Source organism: Phyllobates terribilis, unplaced genomic scaffold, assembly GCF_046119375.1.
Source record: "Phyllobates terribilis strain yellow unplaced genomic scaffold, ASM4611937v1 Scaffold_9__5_contigs__length_417890890, whole genome shotgun sequence".
NCBI classification, from domain to species: domain Eukaryota; kingdom Metazoa; phylum Chordata; class Amphibia; order Anura; family Dendrobatidae; genus Phyllobates; species Phyllobates terribilis.
The window spans coordinates 103,752,268-103,765,152 of record NW_027362769.1 but is presented as its reverse complement, the minus strand read 5'-3'; the positions used below and the strand labels follow the sequence as shown (position 1 = coordinate 103,765,152).

General features: G+C 42.2%; 1 protein-coding gene across 1 annotated transcript in view; it reads left to right on the top strand.

The window, feature by feature from the left end:
- The window catches only part of AGPS (alkylglycerone phosphate synthase), a 205,768-nt gene extending 202,242 nt beyond the window's left edge, over nucleotides 1–3,526 (top strand). The window contains exon 20 of the mRNA XM_073646879.1: nucleotides 1,974–3,526. Within this exon, the coding sequence (XP_073502980.1) occupies nucleotides 1,974–2,095 (122 nt within the window). The 3' untranslated portion in view covers nucleotides 2,096–3,526. The remainder of the gene's footprint in view (nucleotides 1–1,973) is intronic.
- Nucleotides 3,527–12,885: the final 9,359 nt, after the last annotated feature.

Below are 12,885 nucleotides of genomic sequence, written 5' to 3'. Positions count from 1 at the left end.
AATATTCATTTTCCTTAATAGCGGACACACATGATCGGCCAAAAAAATGAATATGCACTGCTCCCCACACTCATAGTCCTGCCCACGTCCGGGCTCCTGCTTCTGTTTAGAGAGGTGGGCTGGATTATGGGTGTGGGGAGCAGTGCATATCCATTTTCTTTAATAGCGGGCACAAGTGTTAGCCGCAGTGCTGGCTCCTGCCTCCTGTAACCTGCTTCTCTGCCACAATACCCCCTCCCCACTCCACGGCCATGTACATCTGGACTACAAGACGCCACCCCCTCGCCCCACACACACAGTTTTCTCAAAAAAAATTTGGGAAAAAAAATGCGTTTTATAGTCCGCAAAATGCAGTTACTCTTAAAAGATTAATATAATTTAACAATCTATCTTTGGTTGGGTTCTTGGTTCTTAGGTTACTGATTATTGCTAATTGGCTGGTGATTCCCTCTTTTCTCCAAACATACAGGCCTAACATAGCGCTGCCAGGACTGATGTGGATTTTTTTTAATAAAACTCAATTCATTTAAAAAAGTCCAATTTTTCTTGAAGTCTCATCTTTACCTGCAGTGAAAAAGTTTCCAAATAGTTACCATATGCAAATTGTCTCTTCAGAGTGGAAGAGAACTTGAACTCTAGCGCCACCTATTGTAAGTAGCAATCCTGCAAGTCAATATCGACCCTTAAAAGGGAACCTGTCATGTCCTTTATTGCTATTAAACTGCCCCCAATGTCATGTTAGTGATGCACGTTGCATCACGAACATGTTTTTCTCAAGCAAAATGTCCCAGTGTTTAGCGCAAAAATCACTTTTTACACTTTGATGATTGTCCCACATACCTCCGGACTCAGTCATAGGGTGGGCTGCTCTAGCTTTTCAGTCACGGTCAATCGCATGCGTTTTGAAATTCTCCACACCCATCGGATTAGCATTCCTTCCCGTCACTGCTCCCTACGTCACCACAATCTTCCAGCAGATCCCGCGCTTGCGCAATGCCGCTCAGCTTTCCGGTCATGCACACTGAATCTGGGTGTACATCCCAGCTTCATATCCTATGTGCACGTACTCCGGAAACACAGAGCGTCAATGACCACATGACAGTCTGTCTTCCTGCTCGCCGCGCTGACGCTCAGTAGTTCCGGAGCATGTGCACATTGAATATGGAGCTGCAACGTAAACCCAATTCAGTGCGCATACCAGGAAAGCTGAGCGTCATTGCACAAGCGCGGGATTGCTATGGAGTCTGAGAGCAGCATAATATAGGGGCAGAGAGCCTGATTCCAGCTATGTCACTTACTTATAGAAAAATAATTAACAGAAATATGATTTTTAGATTTGCAGATTAATAATGTTTTACAATTGCATCTGTCTCAATTTTGTTTTGTTTTTTATAGATTGTGCTTTTTTTTTTTTTTCCACGAAGGTTTTTAATAGTCTCCACCATTTAGAGCCTCCAACCTAATTTGTACCTTGTATCGTGTTAAGTGCTATTTGCCCTTCTAAATTCTCGTGAATACACTGGAGAGTTTACTTTAAGATGGTTATTTGACTTCTTCTATGTGTGTTTCTTTTTTTTTTTTTTTTAAAACAGATCATTAGATTAAGATTTTAGTTCTTTGGAAATAAATGTGGTTACCATTTCATTATTTGCTAAGCAACCCGTAATCCCCGCCTAAACCTCATCTACATTTTGCAGTTTGCAGAGAAAGCAGGCGATGCTGAATGCAGCCGTCCTTTGGGAATACACCGAACTTAATGAGCTTGATAGTCTGGTGGGCTCAATAAATCAAATAAAGGAAAACATTTCTCATTTCTGAATAAAAGCATTTATCACCCTGTGTTTATTCATTCATGGTCATAAGATTGATTGGCTTCTTGTATCATGAATGTATACCAAAGCATTTATTTTTATTTATTTAATTTTTTCCCCCTTTTTTTTTTTTTCTCTTCTCCCCCCGTTCCTGTCTTCTAGTCGGCAAGTTACGAAAGCAGTGGCTGAAGGACAGCATTTCACACGTCGGAATAGGAATGCTCCAATCTGTCAAGAATTTCGTCGACCCCAACAATATCTTTGGAAACCGAAACCTTTTATAAAGAAAGCTCTATCTATAATTCTGTCTTTTTTTTTTTTTTGCGTCCAATGTTTTAATACTGTACAGAGATCCCCCAGTGAACCAGGAGGCAGAAGCCCTAATGGAAAAATGCCACCGAGCGAGAGAATTACACATTCCGCGTGTTGATCAAACGTCCTTTTGTCGGAAGACTCTCGCGAAGAATTGGACTTGGCAATCTGTACTAAGGGAAGGGATTGGGAGGGGGACAGCTGCACTTTTCCCCGACTGCTCTTGACCCTCCAGACATATGTTACATTAACGTGCCCTCGGTTGTCAGGGCTTGAAAATTCACTTTGTCTCAGCTAGCCAGAAATGCATAGCATGCCGCCGTTTAGAGCAAATGGCAATTTCTTAAGCTAGTCAAGCAAGACATTGATTTATCTGAATATGTTTTGCTGCACTAGGCCAATTTTTTTTTTTTTTTTTCCGAGAGTAAAGACTTCACATAGTCAGCGAAAAAGAAGTTCTGCGTCAGCGGCAGTCATTCTAAAAAAGACCCGCGCTTCCTTAAGAAGGCTAACAGCCACTAAGTAATCTACATGAGTATATTAATAATCACCCGTCACCTGTGTCATTCTCGATTTCTCCTATGGTGGCGCCGTTTTCATGCCTGCAGAGTTTTTTTTTTCTAGTCAACGACCACAACACTCTTTTATTCTGCTTCTGTTTTTCCAAAGTAAAGGAGAAATTCCGTGAACAAAAAGAAATTGATAGACAGGTGGAAGGAAATAGGTTGGCTATTTTAGGAATAAAGTGAGAGCGCATCCCCCTCCCTGTACAATACCCTTGCCGGCAGATAGGCCGCCTTCTGTACTACCTACTTAGTGATCCAGGCTCTCGTAACAATCTGCAGATCGGATGCACAAAGCGGCTGCTCCTCATTTCCTTGTCGGAGGGTGGCAGCTGCTCTGTGCAGAAAGCATCCCTATCCGGAGACGAGGTCTGATGCTTGGAAGTGTGTGCAGAAACAGCTGTTCTCCCTGCCTCCTACCAGCCCGTCTCCTGGGAAGAAAACCGCATTAACACCATCAAGCTTTAAGAAATCTCTTCTTGTGTCTTGGAAGGTTTTTTTTTTTTTTTTCTCGAGATTCCATTTTTGTTACAATAAATATTTAATCTGCTTATTTTTTCAGATGGCAAATAAAACTGGAATATATGCCTCCTCACTCATATCTGGCTATAGGGAACTCAATCTCAAGACATGTCCATTCTTGCTCCACTGTTTCTTCGGAGTTTTGTTTCGAAATGATGAGATTCTACTCTTTAACTCCTTCACTGCTGCAGTACATTGCGCAGTCAGCTGGTTACGACTCTGAATTAGCCATAATACTTTTTTGTACAGAGATGCTAACATCTTCATATTGTATGTTCACTACAGAATTTGACATAAAATTAACGCTTTCACCCAAAACGGCCTCGTTGTCTTTATTTTTTTATTAGTAGTTTTATCGGTGGGGTTGGAAGGGGGTAAAGGTTTTACAGCCTGCATTTATTTTTCATGTCTGTATTGTTTTTTTTTATATGAATAGCATAAGAGTCAAGGTTGGCGTTAAGTAATTTATTACTATTGTATTCTATTATATTAATGAGGACATAGAGATCAGTGATGGCACCGAGCATCATTTCAAGTCAGGATTTTTATAGTCCTTATCTAGTGCCACTTTTTCCCTTGAGATGGAAAATGATAGCTTAAATGTGATAGTTTGCAAGAGGGTTTTTATTTTTTTTTAATTAGTAGATACCCTTCCAAAGTGAAAAAATATCACATACATGTATAGTAAAATTCCTTAAATCCAGCATGATGGGTTCTCCTAGAAAGTTTAGCAAGAGGGTGGAAAAAAAACACCATCAAGTGATACAACTGTTTTGTGTTCTTAAAGGGAACCTGTCGCCAGGAAAATGCAGTCTAATCTGCAGGCACCATGTTATAGAGCAGGGGGAGCTGAGTAGCTTGATATATAGTTTTATGAGAAAAGATTCAGTATAATGTGTTTTAATCATTTAATCCTCTTCTCTTTCTGGGACTTTCAGTCCAGTGGGCGGTCCTATCAGTGACTGACAGCATTCTTTATATAAATGGGCATACAGAGATGGCTGTCAGTCACTGATGGGACCGCCCACTGGACCGAAAATCCCAGAAAGAACAGAGGATTAAATGATTAAAACACAGATTAACTGAATCTTTTCTAATAAAACTATATCAAAATACTCAGATCCCCCCTGCTTTATAACATGATGCCTGCATATTGGACTTTATTTTCATGGTGACAAGTTCTCTTTAATAGGTGCCAAATGCTATGATTATTTTTATACAATATCTCATTATTATTCAGAGAACCATTATTTTGATACTGAGCTCTAGATCCGCTGCATAGATATAAAGGCAGATTTTACAATTTTGGCTGTCTACATCCGCTACTAGGGGGAGCTAGAGAGCTTAATGTGAACAACATTGAACTAAATAATGAAAATGTATGACGGAATCTCCTGATTGTTGTCATTCAGTGTTTTATTTTAAAAAAAAAATGGTTTGGTGCAATATTTTTCACAAGTTCATAAGTTATGAATATATGATCACTGGGGGTTTGACTTCTGAGAACCCCCACCAATCAGAAGAATATGGATCTCAAAGTCCCTCTTGTTAATGTAGTGGTAGTTTGTATTTGTGACCACCTCTATATTCATGTCTATAACTGTTCATTACCGCTCCGTTAAAATTGGGCCTTAGGAGCCCACGTTCTAGAGATCAGTGGTGGTCCCAGCAACTGATCATCAATCATTTATCATGTTTACTGTGGCTAAGGGTGGTAAATATTGTTTATAGGAAAAGCCACCTTAGTCCAGTCTGTTTAGAATCAGGGATTATGGAGCTTTGTTCCAGAAGAAGAATCCTAGAAGATCAGGAAAAAATGGGCACAGAATGCTGAAATTAAAGGGAACCGGTCATGTAAAAAAAAGGCTATTTAACCTGCAGATATGGGGTTAATCTTTAGGTTAATAGTGTTCTGGACCTGCCTAGTGCCGGCACTTTGAGCCCCACTGCTGGGAGGAAACTTCATTCCCCCCCCAACAGCGTTTGGGTTTCAGTCATGGAAGTGGCACTGCTGCAGGTCCAGTCACCGCACTGTGCATAGTGAGCAGCGGCTGTATCCACGCCCCCGGCACTCACTGGCAGCAGCTCAGCATTAGGGCCGGCTGTCAGTCAGTGCCGGGGGTGCGGTTACAGCCGCCGCTCACTAAACACCGAACGGTGACTGAACCCGCAGCGACGCCATCTCCATGACTGAAACCCGACATTGCCGGGGGGAATAAAGTTCATTTCCTCCCCCCCAGTGAGGCTCAAAGTATCACTGTATTTGATTGGCCAGCAAACTCGCCTGACCTTAACCCCATAGAGAATCTATTATAGAGAATCTATGGGGTATTGTCAAGAGGAAGATGAGAGACTCCAGACCCAACAATGCAGACGAGCTGAAGGCTGCTATCAAAGCAACCTGGGCTTCCATAACACCTCAGCAGTGCCACAGGCTGATCGCCTCCATGCCACATTGCCACATTGATGCAGTAATTGATGCAAAAGGAGCCCCGACCAAGTATTGAGGGCATTTACTGAACATACATTTCAGTAGGCCAACATTTCAGATTTTAAAAACATTTTTCAAGCTGTTGTTATAAAGTATTCTAATTTACTGAGATAATGACTTTTGTGCTCTCATTGACTGTAAGCCATAATCATCAACATTAACAGAAATAAACACTTGAAATAGATCACTCTGTAATGACTCTATATAATATACGAGTTTCACTTTTTGTATTGAAGAACTGAAATAAATTAGCTTTTTGATGTTATTCTAATTTATTGAGAAGCACCTGTATCTGCAGGTTCACAGCGGGTTTTTTTTCAGGTGACCAGTTCCCTTATAAAAAAAAAAAAATTGCATTCATTTTAATAAAACTTATCCCAAATGTAGCATGTGGAACATATTTTCTTCTAAATAAGATTGTGTTGTTGCTTTTACTTGGATAGTCAAGTGTCCTAATTGTATAGTCCCATGGTGCATGTGGCGGAAAGCCACGCCAATAATGTTACAAATTGAAAAGAATCACTATGCCTAAATCAGGGGTCCTCAAACTGCGGCCCGCGGAGGACTTTTATCCGGCCCGCCGGGCTATGGGCGGAGGAGAGGAGAGCGGTGTCAGCGCCCGCCCTTCTCCCCCGCTAGCTCAGGGCCCCGACAGGCGGATACTTACCTCTCCCCGTGCCTCTGCAGATCCGCTGTCTTCCTGCTCTGCGCTTCCTGTGACGTCTCAGGTCAGAGGGTGCGGTGACGTCTTTACACCGCGCCCTCCCGAGTGCCGTCACAGGCAGCGCAGAGCGGGACGCCGCCGCCGCGACGCTGGAGTCCAGACCAGAGCAGCGGCAGCAGGTGAGGAGGAGTGAGGGGAGTATTGGATTTTTTTTTTTTTTTATGTATGGAGGCATAGGTCATTATATGGGGGGTGACATCCTGCAAGGGGTATAATATGGGGGGGTGACATCCTGCATGGGGCATGATATGGGGGGTGACATCCTGCATGGGGCATTATATGGGGGGGTGACATGCTGCATGGGGCATTATATGGGAGGTGACATGCTGCATGGGGCATTATATGGGGGGTGACATGCTGCATGGGGCATTATATGGGGGGGTGACATGCTGAATGGGGCATTATAAAGACAGGGAAGTGATATCCTGCATGGGACATTATATGGGGGGGTGACATGCTGCATAGGGCATTATATGGGGGGTGACATGCTGCATGGGGCATTATATGCGGGGGTGACATGCTGCATGGGGCATTATATGGGGGGGTGACATGCTGCATGGGGCATTATATGGGGGGGGTGACATGCTGCATGGGGCATTATAAAGACAGGGGAGTGATATCCTGCATGGGGCATTATATGGGGGGTGTGACATGCTGCATGGGGCATTATATGGGGGAGTGATATCCTGCATGGGGCATTATATGGGGGGTGTGACATGCTGCATGGGGCATTATATGGGGGGGTGACATGCTGCATGGGGCATTATATGGGGGGGTGACATGCTGCATGGGGCATTATATGGGGGGGTGACATGCATGGGGCATTATATGGGGAGTGATATCCTGCATGGGGCATTATATGGAGGGGGTGACATGCTGCATGGGGCATTATATGGGGGGGTGACATGCTGCATGGGGCATTATATGGGGGGGTGACATGCTGCATGGGGCATTATATGGGGGGGTGACATGCTGCATGGGGCATTATATGGGGGGGTGACATGCTGCATGGGGCATTATAAAGACAGGGGAGTGATATCCTGCATGGGGCATTATATGGGGGGGGTGACATCCTGCATGGGGCATTATATGGGGGATGACATCCTGCATGGGGCATTATATGGGGGATGACATCCTGCATGGGGCATTATATGGGGGATGACATCCTGCATGGGGCATTATATGGGGGGTGACATCCTGCATGGGGCATTATATGGGGGGAAAGGGACATCCTGCATGGGGCATAATATGGGGGGAAAGGGACATCCTGCATGGGGCATAATATGGGGGTGGGTGACATGCTGCATGGGGCATAATATGGGGGCGTGACATGCTGCATGGGGCATAATATGGGAGCGTGACATGCTGCATGGGGCATAATATGGGAGCGTGACATGCTGCATGGGGCATAATATGGGGGCGTGACATGCTGCATGGGGCATAATATGGGAGCGTGACATGCTGCATGGGGCATTATATGGGGGGGTGACATGCAGCATGGGGCATTATATGGGGGGGTGACATGCAGCATGGGGCATTATATGGGGGGGTGTGACATGCAGCATGGGGCATTATAAGGGGGGAACAGCCTGCATGGGGCATTATAAGGGGTGGAACAGCCTGCATATGGCATTATAAGGGGGAAACAGCCTGCCTATTGGGGATATTTACCTGCCTATTGGGGACATTTACCTGCCTATTGGGTACATTTACCTGCCTATTGGGTACATTTACCTGCCTATTGGGGACATTTACCTGCCTATTGGGGATATTTACCTGCCTATTGAGGACCGATGCTGCCTATTGGGGATATTTACCTGCCTATTGAGGACCTATGCTGCCTATTGGGGACATTTACCTGCCTATTGGGGATATTTACCTGCCTATTGAGGACCGATGCTGCCTATTGGGGATATTTACCTGCCTATTGAGGACCTATGCTGCCTATTGGGTACAGTTACCTACCTATTGAAATACCGGTTGATTTAACTTTACTTGTTCTTCATTTTAAATATTGTATTTGTTCCTTTATTGTTTTTTTTACTACAAAATAAGATATGTGCAGTGTGCATAGGAATTTGTTCATAGTTTTTTTTAAAAACTATATTCCGGCCCTCCAATGGTCTGAGGGACCGTGAACTGGCCCAATGTTTAAAAAGTTTGAGGACCCCTGGCCTAAGTAGAGCTATAAGAGGGGCAATAAGTGACTAAAATAAAGTATTTATAGAACTAAAGCAAGAGGGTAGTGAGAAGGCATTAAATTACAGAGCGTAAAACAAACGAAAAAAATTGAATTATAAAGGCTCATTTTTCAAGTAAGAATAATCCAAAAATATTTTTCCAACTGCATAAACCGTAAAAGACTCAAAACTTAGTGTTGGTCCCCTCAACAATAACTTGGGTGAAATGGTAAAAGAGAATGGCCTTTTCTTTATCCTATTAAACACCTTCTTTAAAGTACCGTGTATATACGCTAGTATAAGGCGTCATTTTCAGCACATTTTTTATGATAAAATATTTATATATATATACAGTACAGACCAAAAGTTTGGACACACCTCATTTAAAGATTTTTCTGTATTTTCATGACTATGAAAATTGTACATTCACACTGAAGGCATCAAAACTATGAATTAACACATGTGGAATTATATACTTAACAAAAAAGTGTGAAACAACTGAAAATATGTCTTATATTCTAGTTTTTTCAAAGTAGCCACCTTTTGCTTTGATGACTGCTTTGCACACTCTTTGCACACATCATGATCCCCGGGGCTCTTTGACCTTTCTCGGTGCCTGTGCATTGCAGTACTTTGCTCTGCCCTCAACAGGGCAGAGAAGTGTGCCTGTGCAGGATCGCAATATCGGGGAGACTGTGTGGATGACGTAGGAAAGCATCATCCACACAAAGCAAGAAGTTGGACAGCATCATAAGATGTAAGGCGCCGGACCAGGACTAACAACACCAATTGGACCGGACCACCTCCCTGTCAGTATAATAAAAGTTATTTTTATTCTCTTTCAGGTCAGGTTGGGGGCTTATATACTGCATTATAGAAGCTGTATATCATGCCTGAAAGGTGATAGACGTATCTCCTATCTGCTCAATGTTTTTGCATCAGCCCATTTTTCTTTTTGTAATTTTTAAAATGTAAAAATGACTATATATATTTTTTGCCAAAAATACAAAGGAAATGTGTCATCTCTAACTTTAGACCTTTTAGAGATCATTTCATCTTCAACTTGCTTAACTGTTCACAATAAGGCTGTGTGTCCACGATGCGTTTTTTAAGCGTTTCCGCAGCGGCAAAAACGCTGCAGAAACGCTAAAAAAACGCATGGTAGAAGGCCTGCCATGTTCCCCAATGATAATCCGCATGTGCTGTGCACATGCTGCGGAAATTTCCACTGCGGATTGTCATTGCGGTAAAAAACTCAGCACTACCAATTATTTTGCGGAAGTGCTGCGTTTTCGCCGCCATTGACTTGCATTGGAACACATGGATTACGCATCACTGTATATGTAGATGCGGAATCCACGTGTTTCAATGTGCGGATGGTACCCGGGTGTGGAGGACAGGTTGACTCTCCTTCGGACCCGGGTACCATAGAACCTGTGAAAAAAAGAATAAAATAAAAAATAAATATTATACTTACCTTCTGGTGGCCCCCGGTCTCCTCGTCCTCCCATGCCGGCAGATCGCGATGGACTGAAGGACCTGCGCTGACGTCATAGTCATGTGACGGCAGGTCCTTCAGTGTACCGCGATCTGCTGGCAGCCAGGACCGAGCGAAGCAAGACTGCGGGTGATGTGCATCTCTGTAATGAGGAGGGGTGTTGTCTAATGACATCAACACCCTATAACGGTAAAATGGGTCAGAAGAGAGATTTGACGGGCTCTGAAAAGTCCAAAATTGTGAGATGTCTTGCAGAGGGATGCACCAGTCTTGAAATTTCCAAACTTTTGAAGCGTGATCACCGAACAATCAAGCGTTTCATGGCAAATAGCTAATAGGGTTGCAAGAAGCGTGTTGGCCAAAAAAGGAGCAAAATAACTGCCCATGAATTGAGGAAAATCAAGTGTGAAGCTGCCAAGATGACATTCGCCACCAGTTTTGCCATATTTCAGAGCTGCAATGTTACCGGAGTATCAAAAAGCACAAGGTGTGCGATACTCGGGGACATGGCCAAGGTAAGGAAGGCTGAAAAACGACCACCTTTGAACAAGAAACATAAGATAAAACGTCAAGAATGGGCCAAGAAATATCTTAAGACTGATTTTTCAAAGGTTTTATGGACTGATGAAATGAGAGTGACTCTTGATGGGCCAGATGGATGGGCCAGAGGCTGGATCAGTAAAGGGCAGAGAGCTCCATTCCGACTCAGACGCCAGCAAGGTGGAGGTGGGGTACTGGTATGGGCTGGTATCATTAAAGATGAACTTGTGGGACCTTTTCGGGTTGAGGATGGAGTGAAGCTCAACTCCCAGACCTACTGCCAATTTCTGGAAGACAACTTCTTCAAGCAGTGGTACAGGAAGAAGACGGTATCGTTCAAGAAAAACATGATTTTCACGCAGGACAATGCTCCATCACATGCATCCAACTACTCCACAGCGTGGCTGGCCAGTAAAGGTCTAAAAGAAGAAAAAATAATGACATGGCGCCCTTGTTCACCTGATCTGAACCCCATAGAGAACATGTGGTCCATCATAAAATGTGAGATCTACAGGAAGGGAAAACAGTACACCTCTCGGAACAGTGTCTGGGAGGCTCTGGTGGCTGCTGCACGCAATGTTGATCGAAAACAGATCAAGCAACTGACAGAATCTATGGATGTAAGGCTGTTGAGCGTCATCATAAAGAAAGGTGGCTATATTGATCAGTAATTTTTTTGGTTTTTGTTTTTGCATGTCAGAAATGTTTATTTCTAAATTTTGTGCACTGATATTGGTTTACCTGGTGAAAATAAACTAGTGAGATGGGATTATATTTGGTTTTTATTAAGTTGCCTAATAATTCTGCACAGTAATAGTTACCTGCACAAACAGATATCCTCCTAAGATAGCCAAATCTAAAAAAAAAACAACTCCAACTTCCAAAAATATTAAGCTTGGATATTTTGGGCTGATTGAGAACATAGTTGTTGATCAATAATAAAAGTAATCCTCTAAAATACAACTCGCCTAATAATTCTGCACACAGTGTATTCACTACACGAGGTTTTTAAGTGACCAGTGAGGAGTGAGATGTCAGAATACACCCTCCAATCCCTGTGCAGCACCGAAGGAGTTATATGACGATACTAAAAAAAAAATAATTAATGGAGAGTTTATTATAAGGAAGACCTGGCCTCCCAGAGCACCAGAGCAATTTAACTCTGCATAATTATGTAAATGCTGAGATCCCAGCTCACAATAATTACCATGTATTCCAGCAACATTACTTCAATTTGAGCACATCTATCACTGTATAGCGTTTAAAAGAACATTTTATGATCCATTTTACTCAAAGCGGAAGGTGTCATCAGAAAATGACCTATTGTTTAAATGTAGTTTTACGTTAAATGTATAAATTTATACAGCACTTTACAAAAGTTTTATGCAGAGATTGAAAAATTGCTGCAAAATAAGAGTTCTTTAAAAAAAAAAAAAAATAGAAGTGTAAATAGTTTAACCACAGAAGATCTGTGGTTCTTTCTCAAATATGTTTGGAACAATCTCCAAAAACTGTGTGTGGGAGTACCTAGAAGAACTGATGCTTTGATGCTGTTTTGAAGGAAAAGGGCGGTCACCTAAATTGATGTGTTTTAGATTTCTCTTTTGTTCATTCACTTTGCATTTTGTTAATTGATAAAAACAAACTTTTATATATATTTTTTTTTAAAAACAATTCTTACGGTATACATGTGTTTTTTTGTGTTAATAGTTGTATAGTTTTTTTATTTTCCGTATTATGATCTGTATAAATATAAAATCTTGCGATTTTCACACTTATACCACGGTCACACATTCAGTATTTGGTCAGTATTTTACATCAGTATTTGTAAGTCAAAACCAGATAAATACAGAAGTGGTGACGTGTTTCTATTATAATTTTCCTCTGATTGTTCCACTCCTGATTTTGGCTTACAAATACTAATGTAAAATACTGACCAAATACTGACCGTGTGAACGTGGGCTGAGCCTAATACTAAACTCTATATACCGTTGTGCTCAAAAGTTTACATACCCCGGCAGAATGTTTGCTTTCTTGGCCTTGTTTCAGAGAATATGAATGATAACAAAAAAACTTTTTCTCCACTTATGGTTATTGGTTTGGTGAAGCCATTTATTGTCAAACTACTGTGTTTTCTCTAAATCTTAATGACAACCAAAAACATCCAAATGACCCTAATCAAAAGTTCACATACCCTGGTGATTTTGGCCTTATAACATGCACAGAATTTGAAGGGCTACTAAA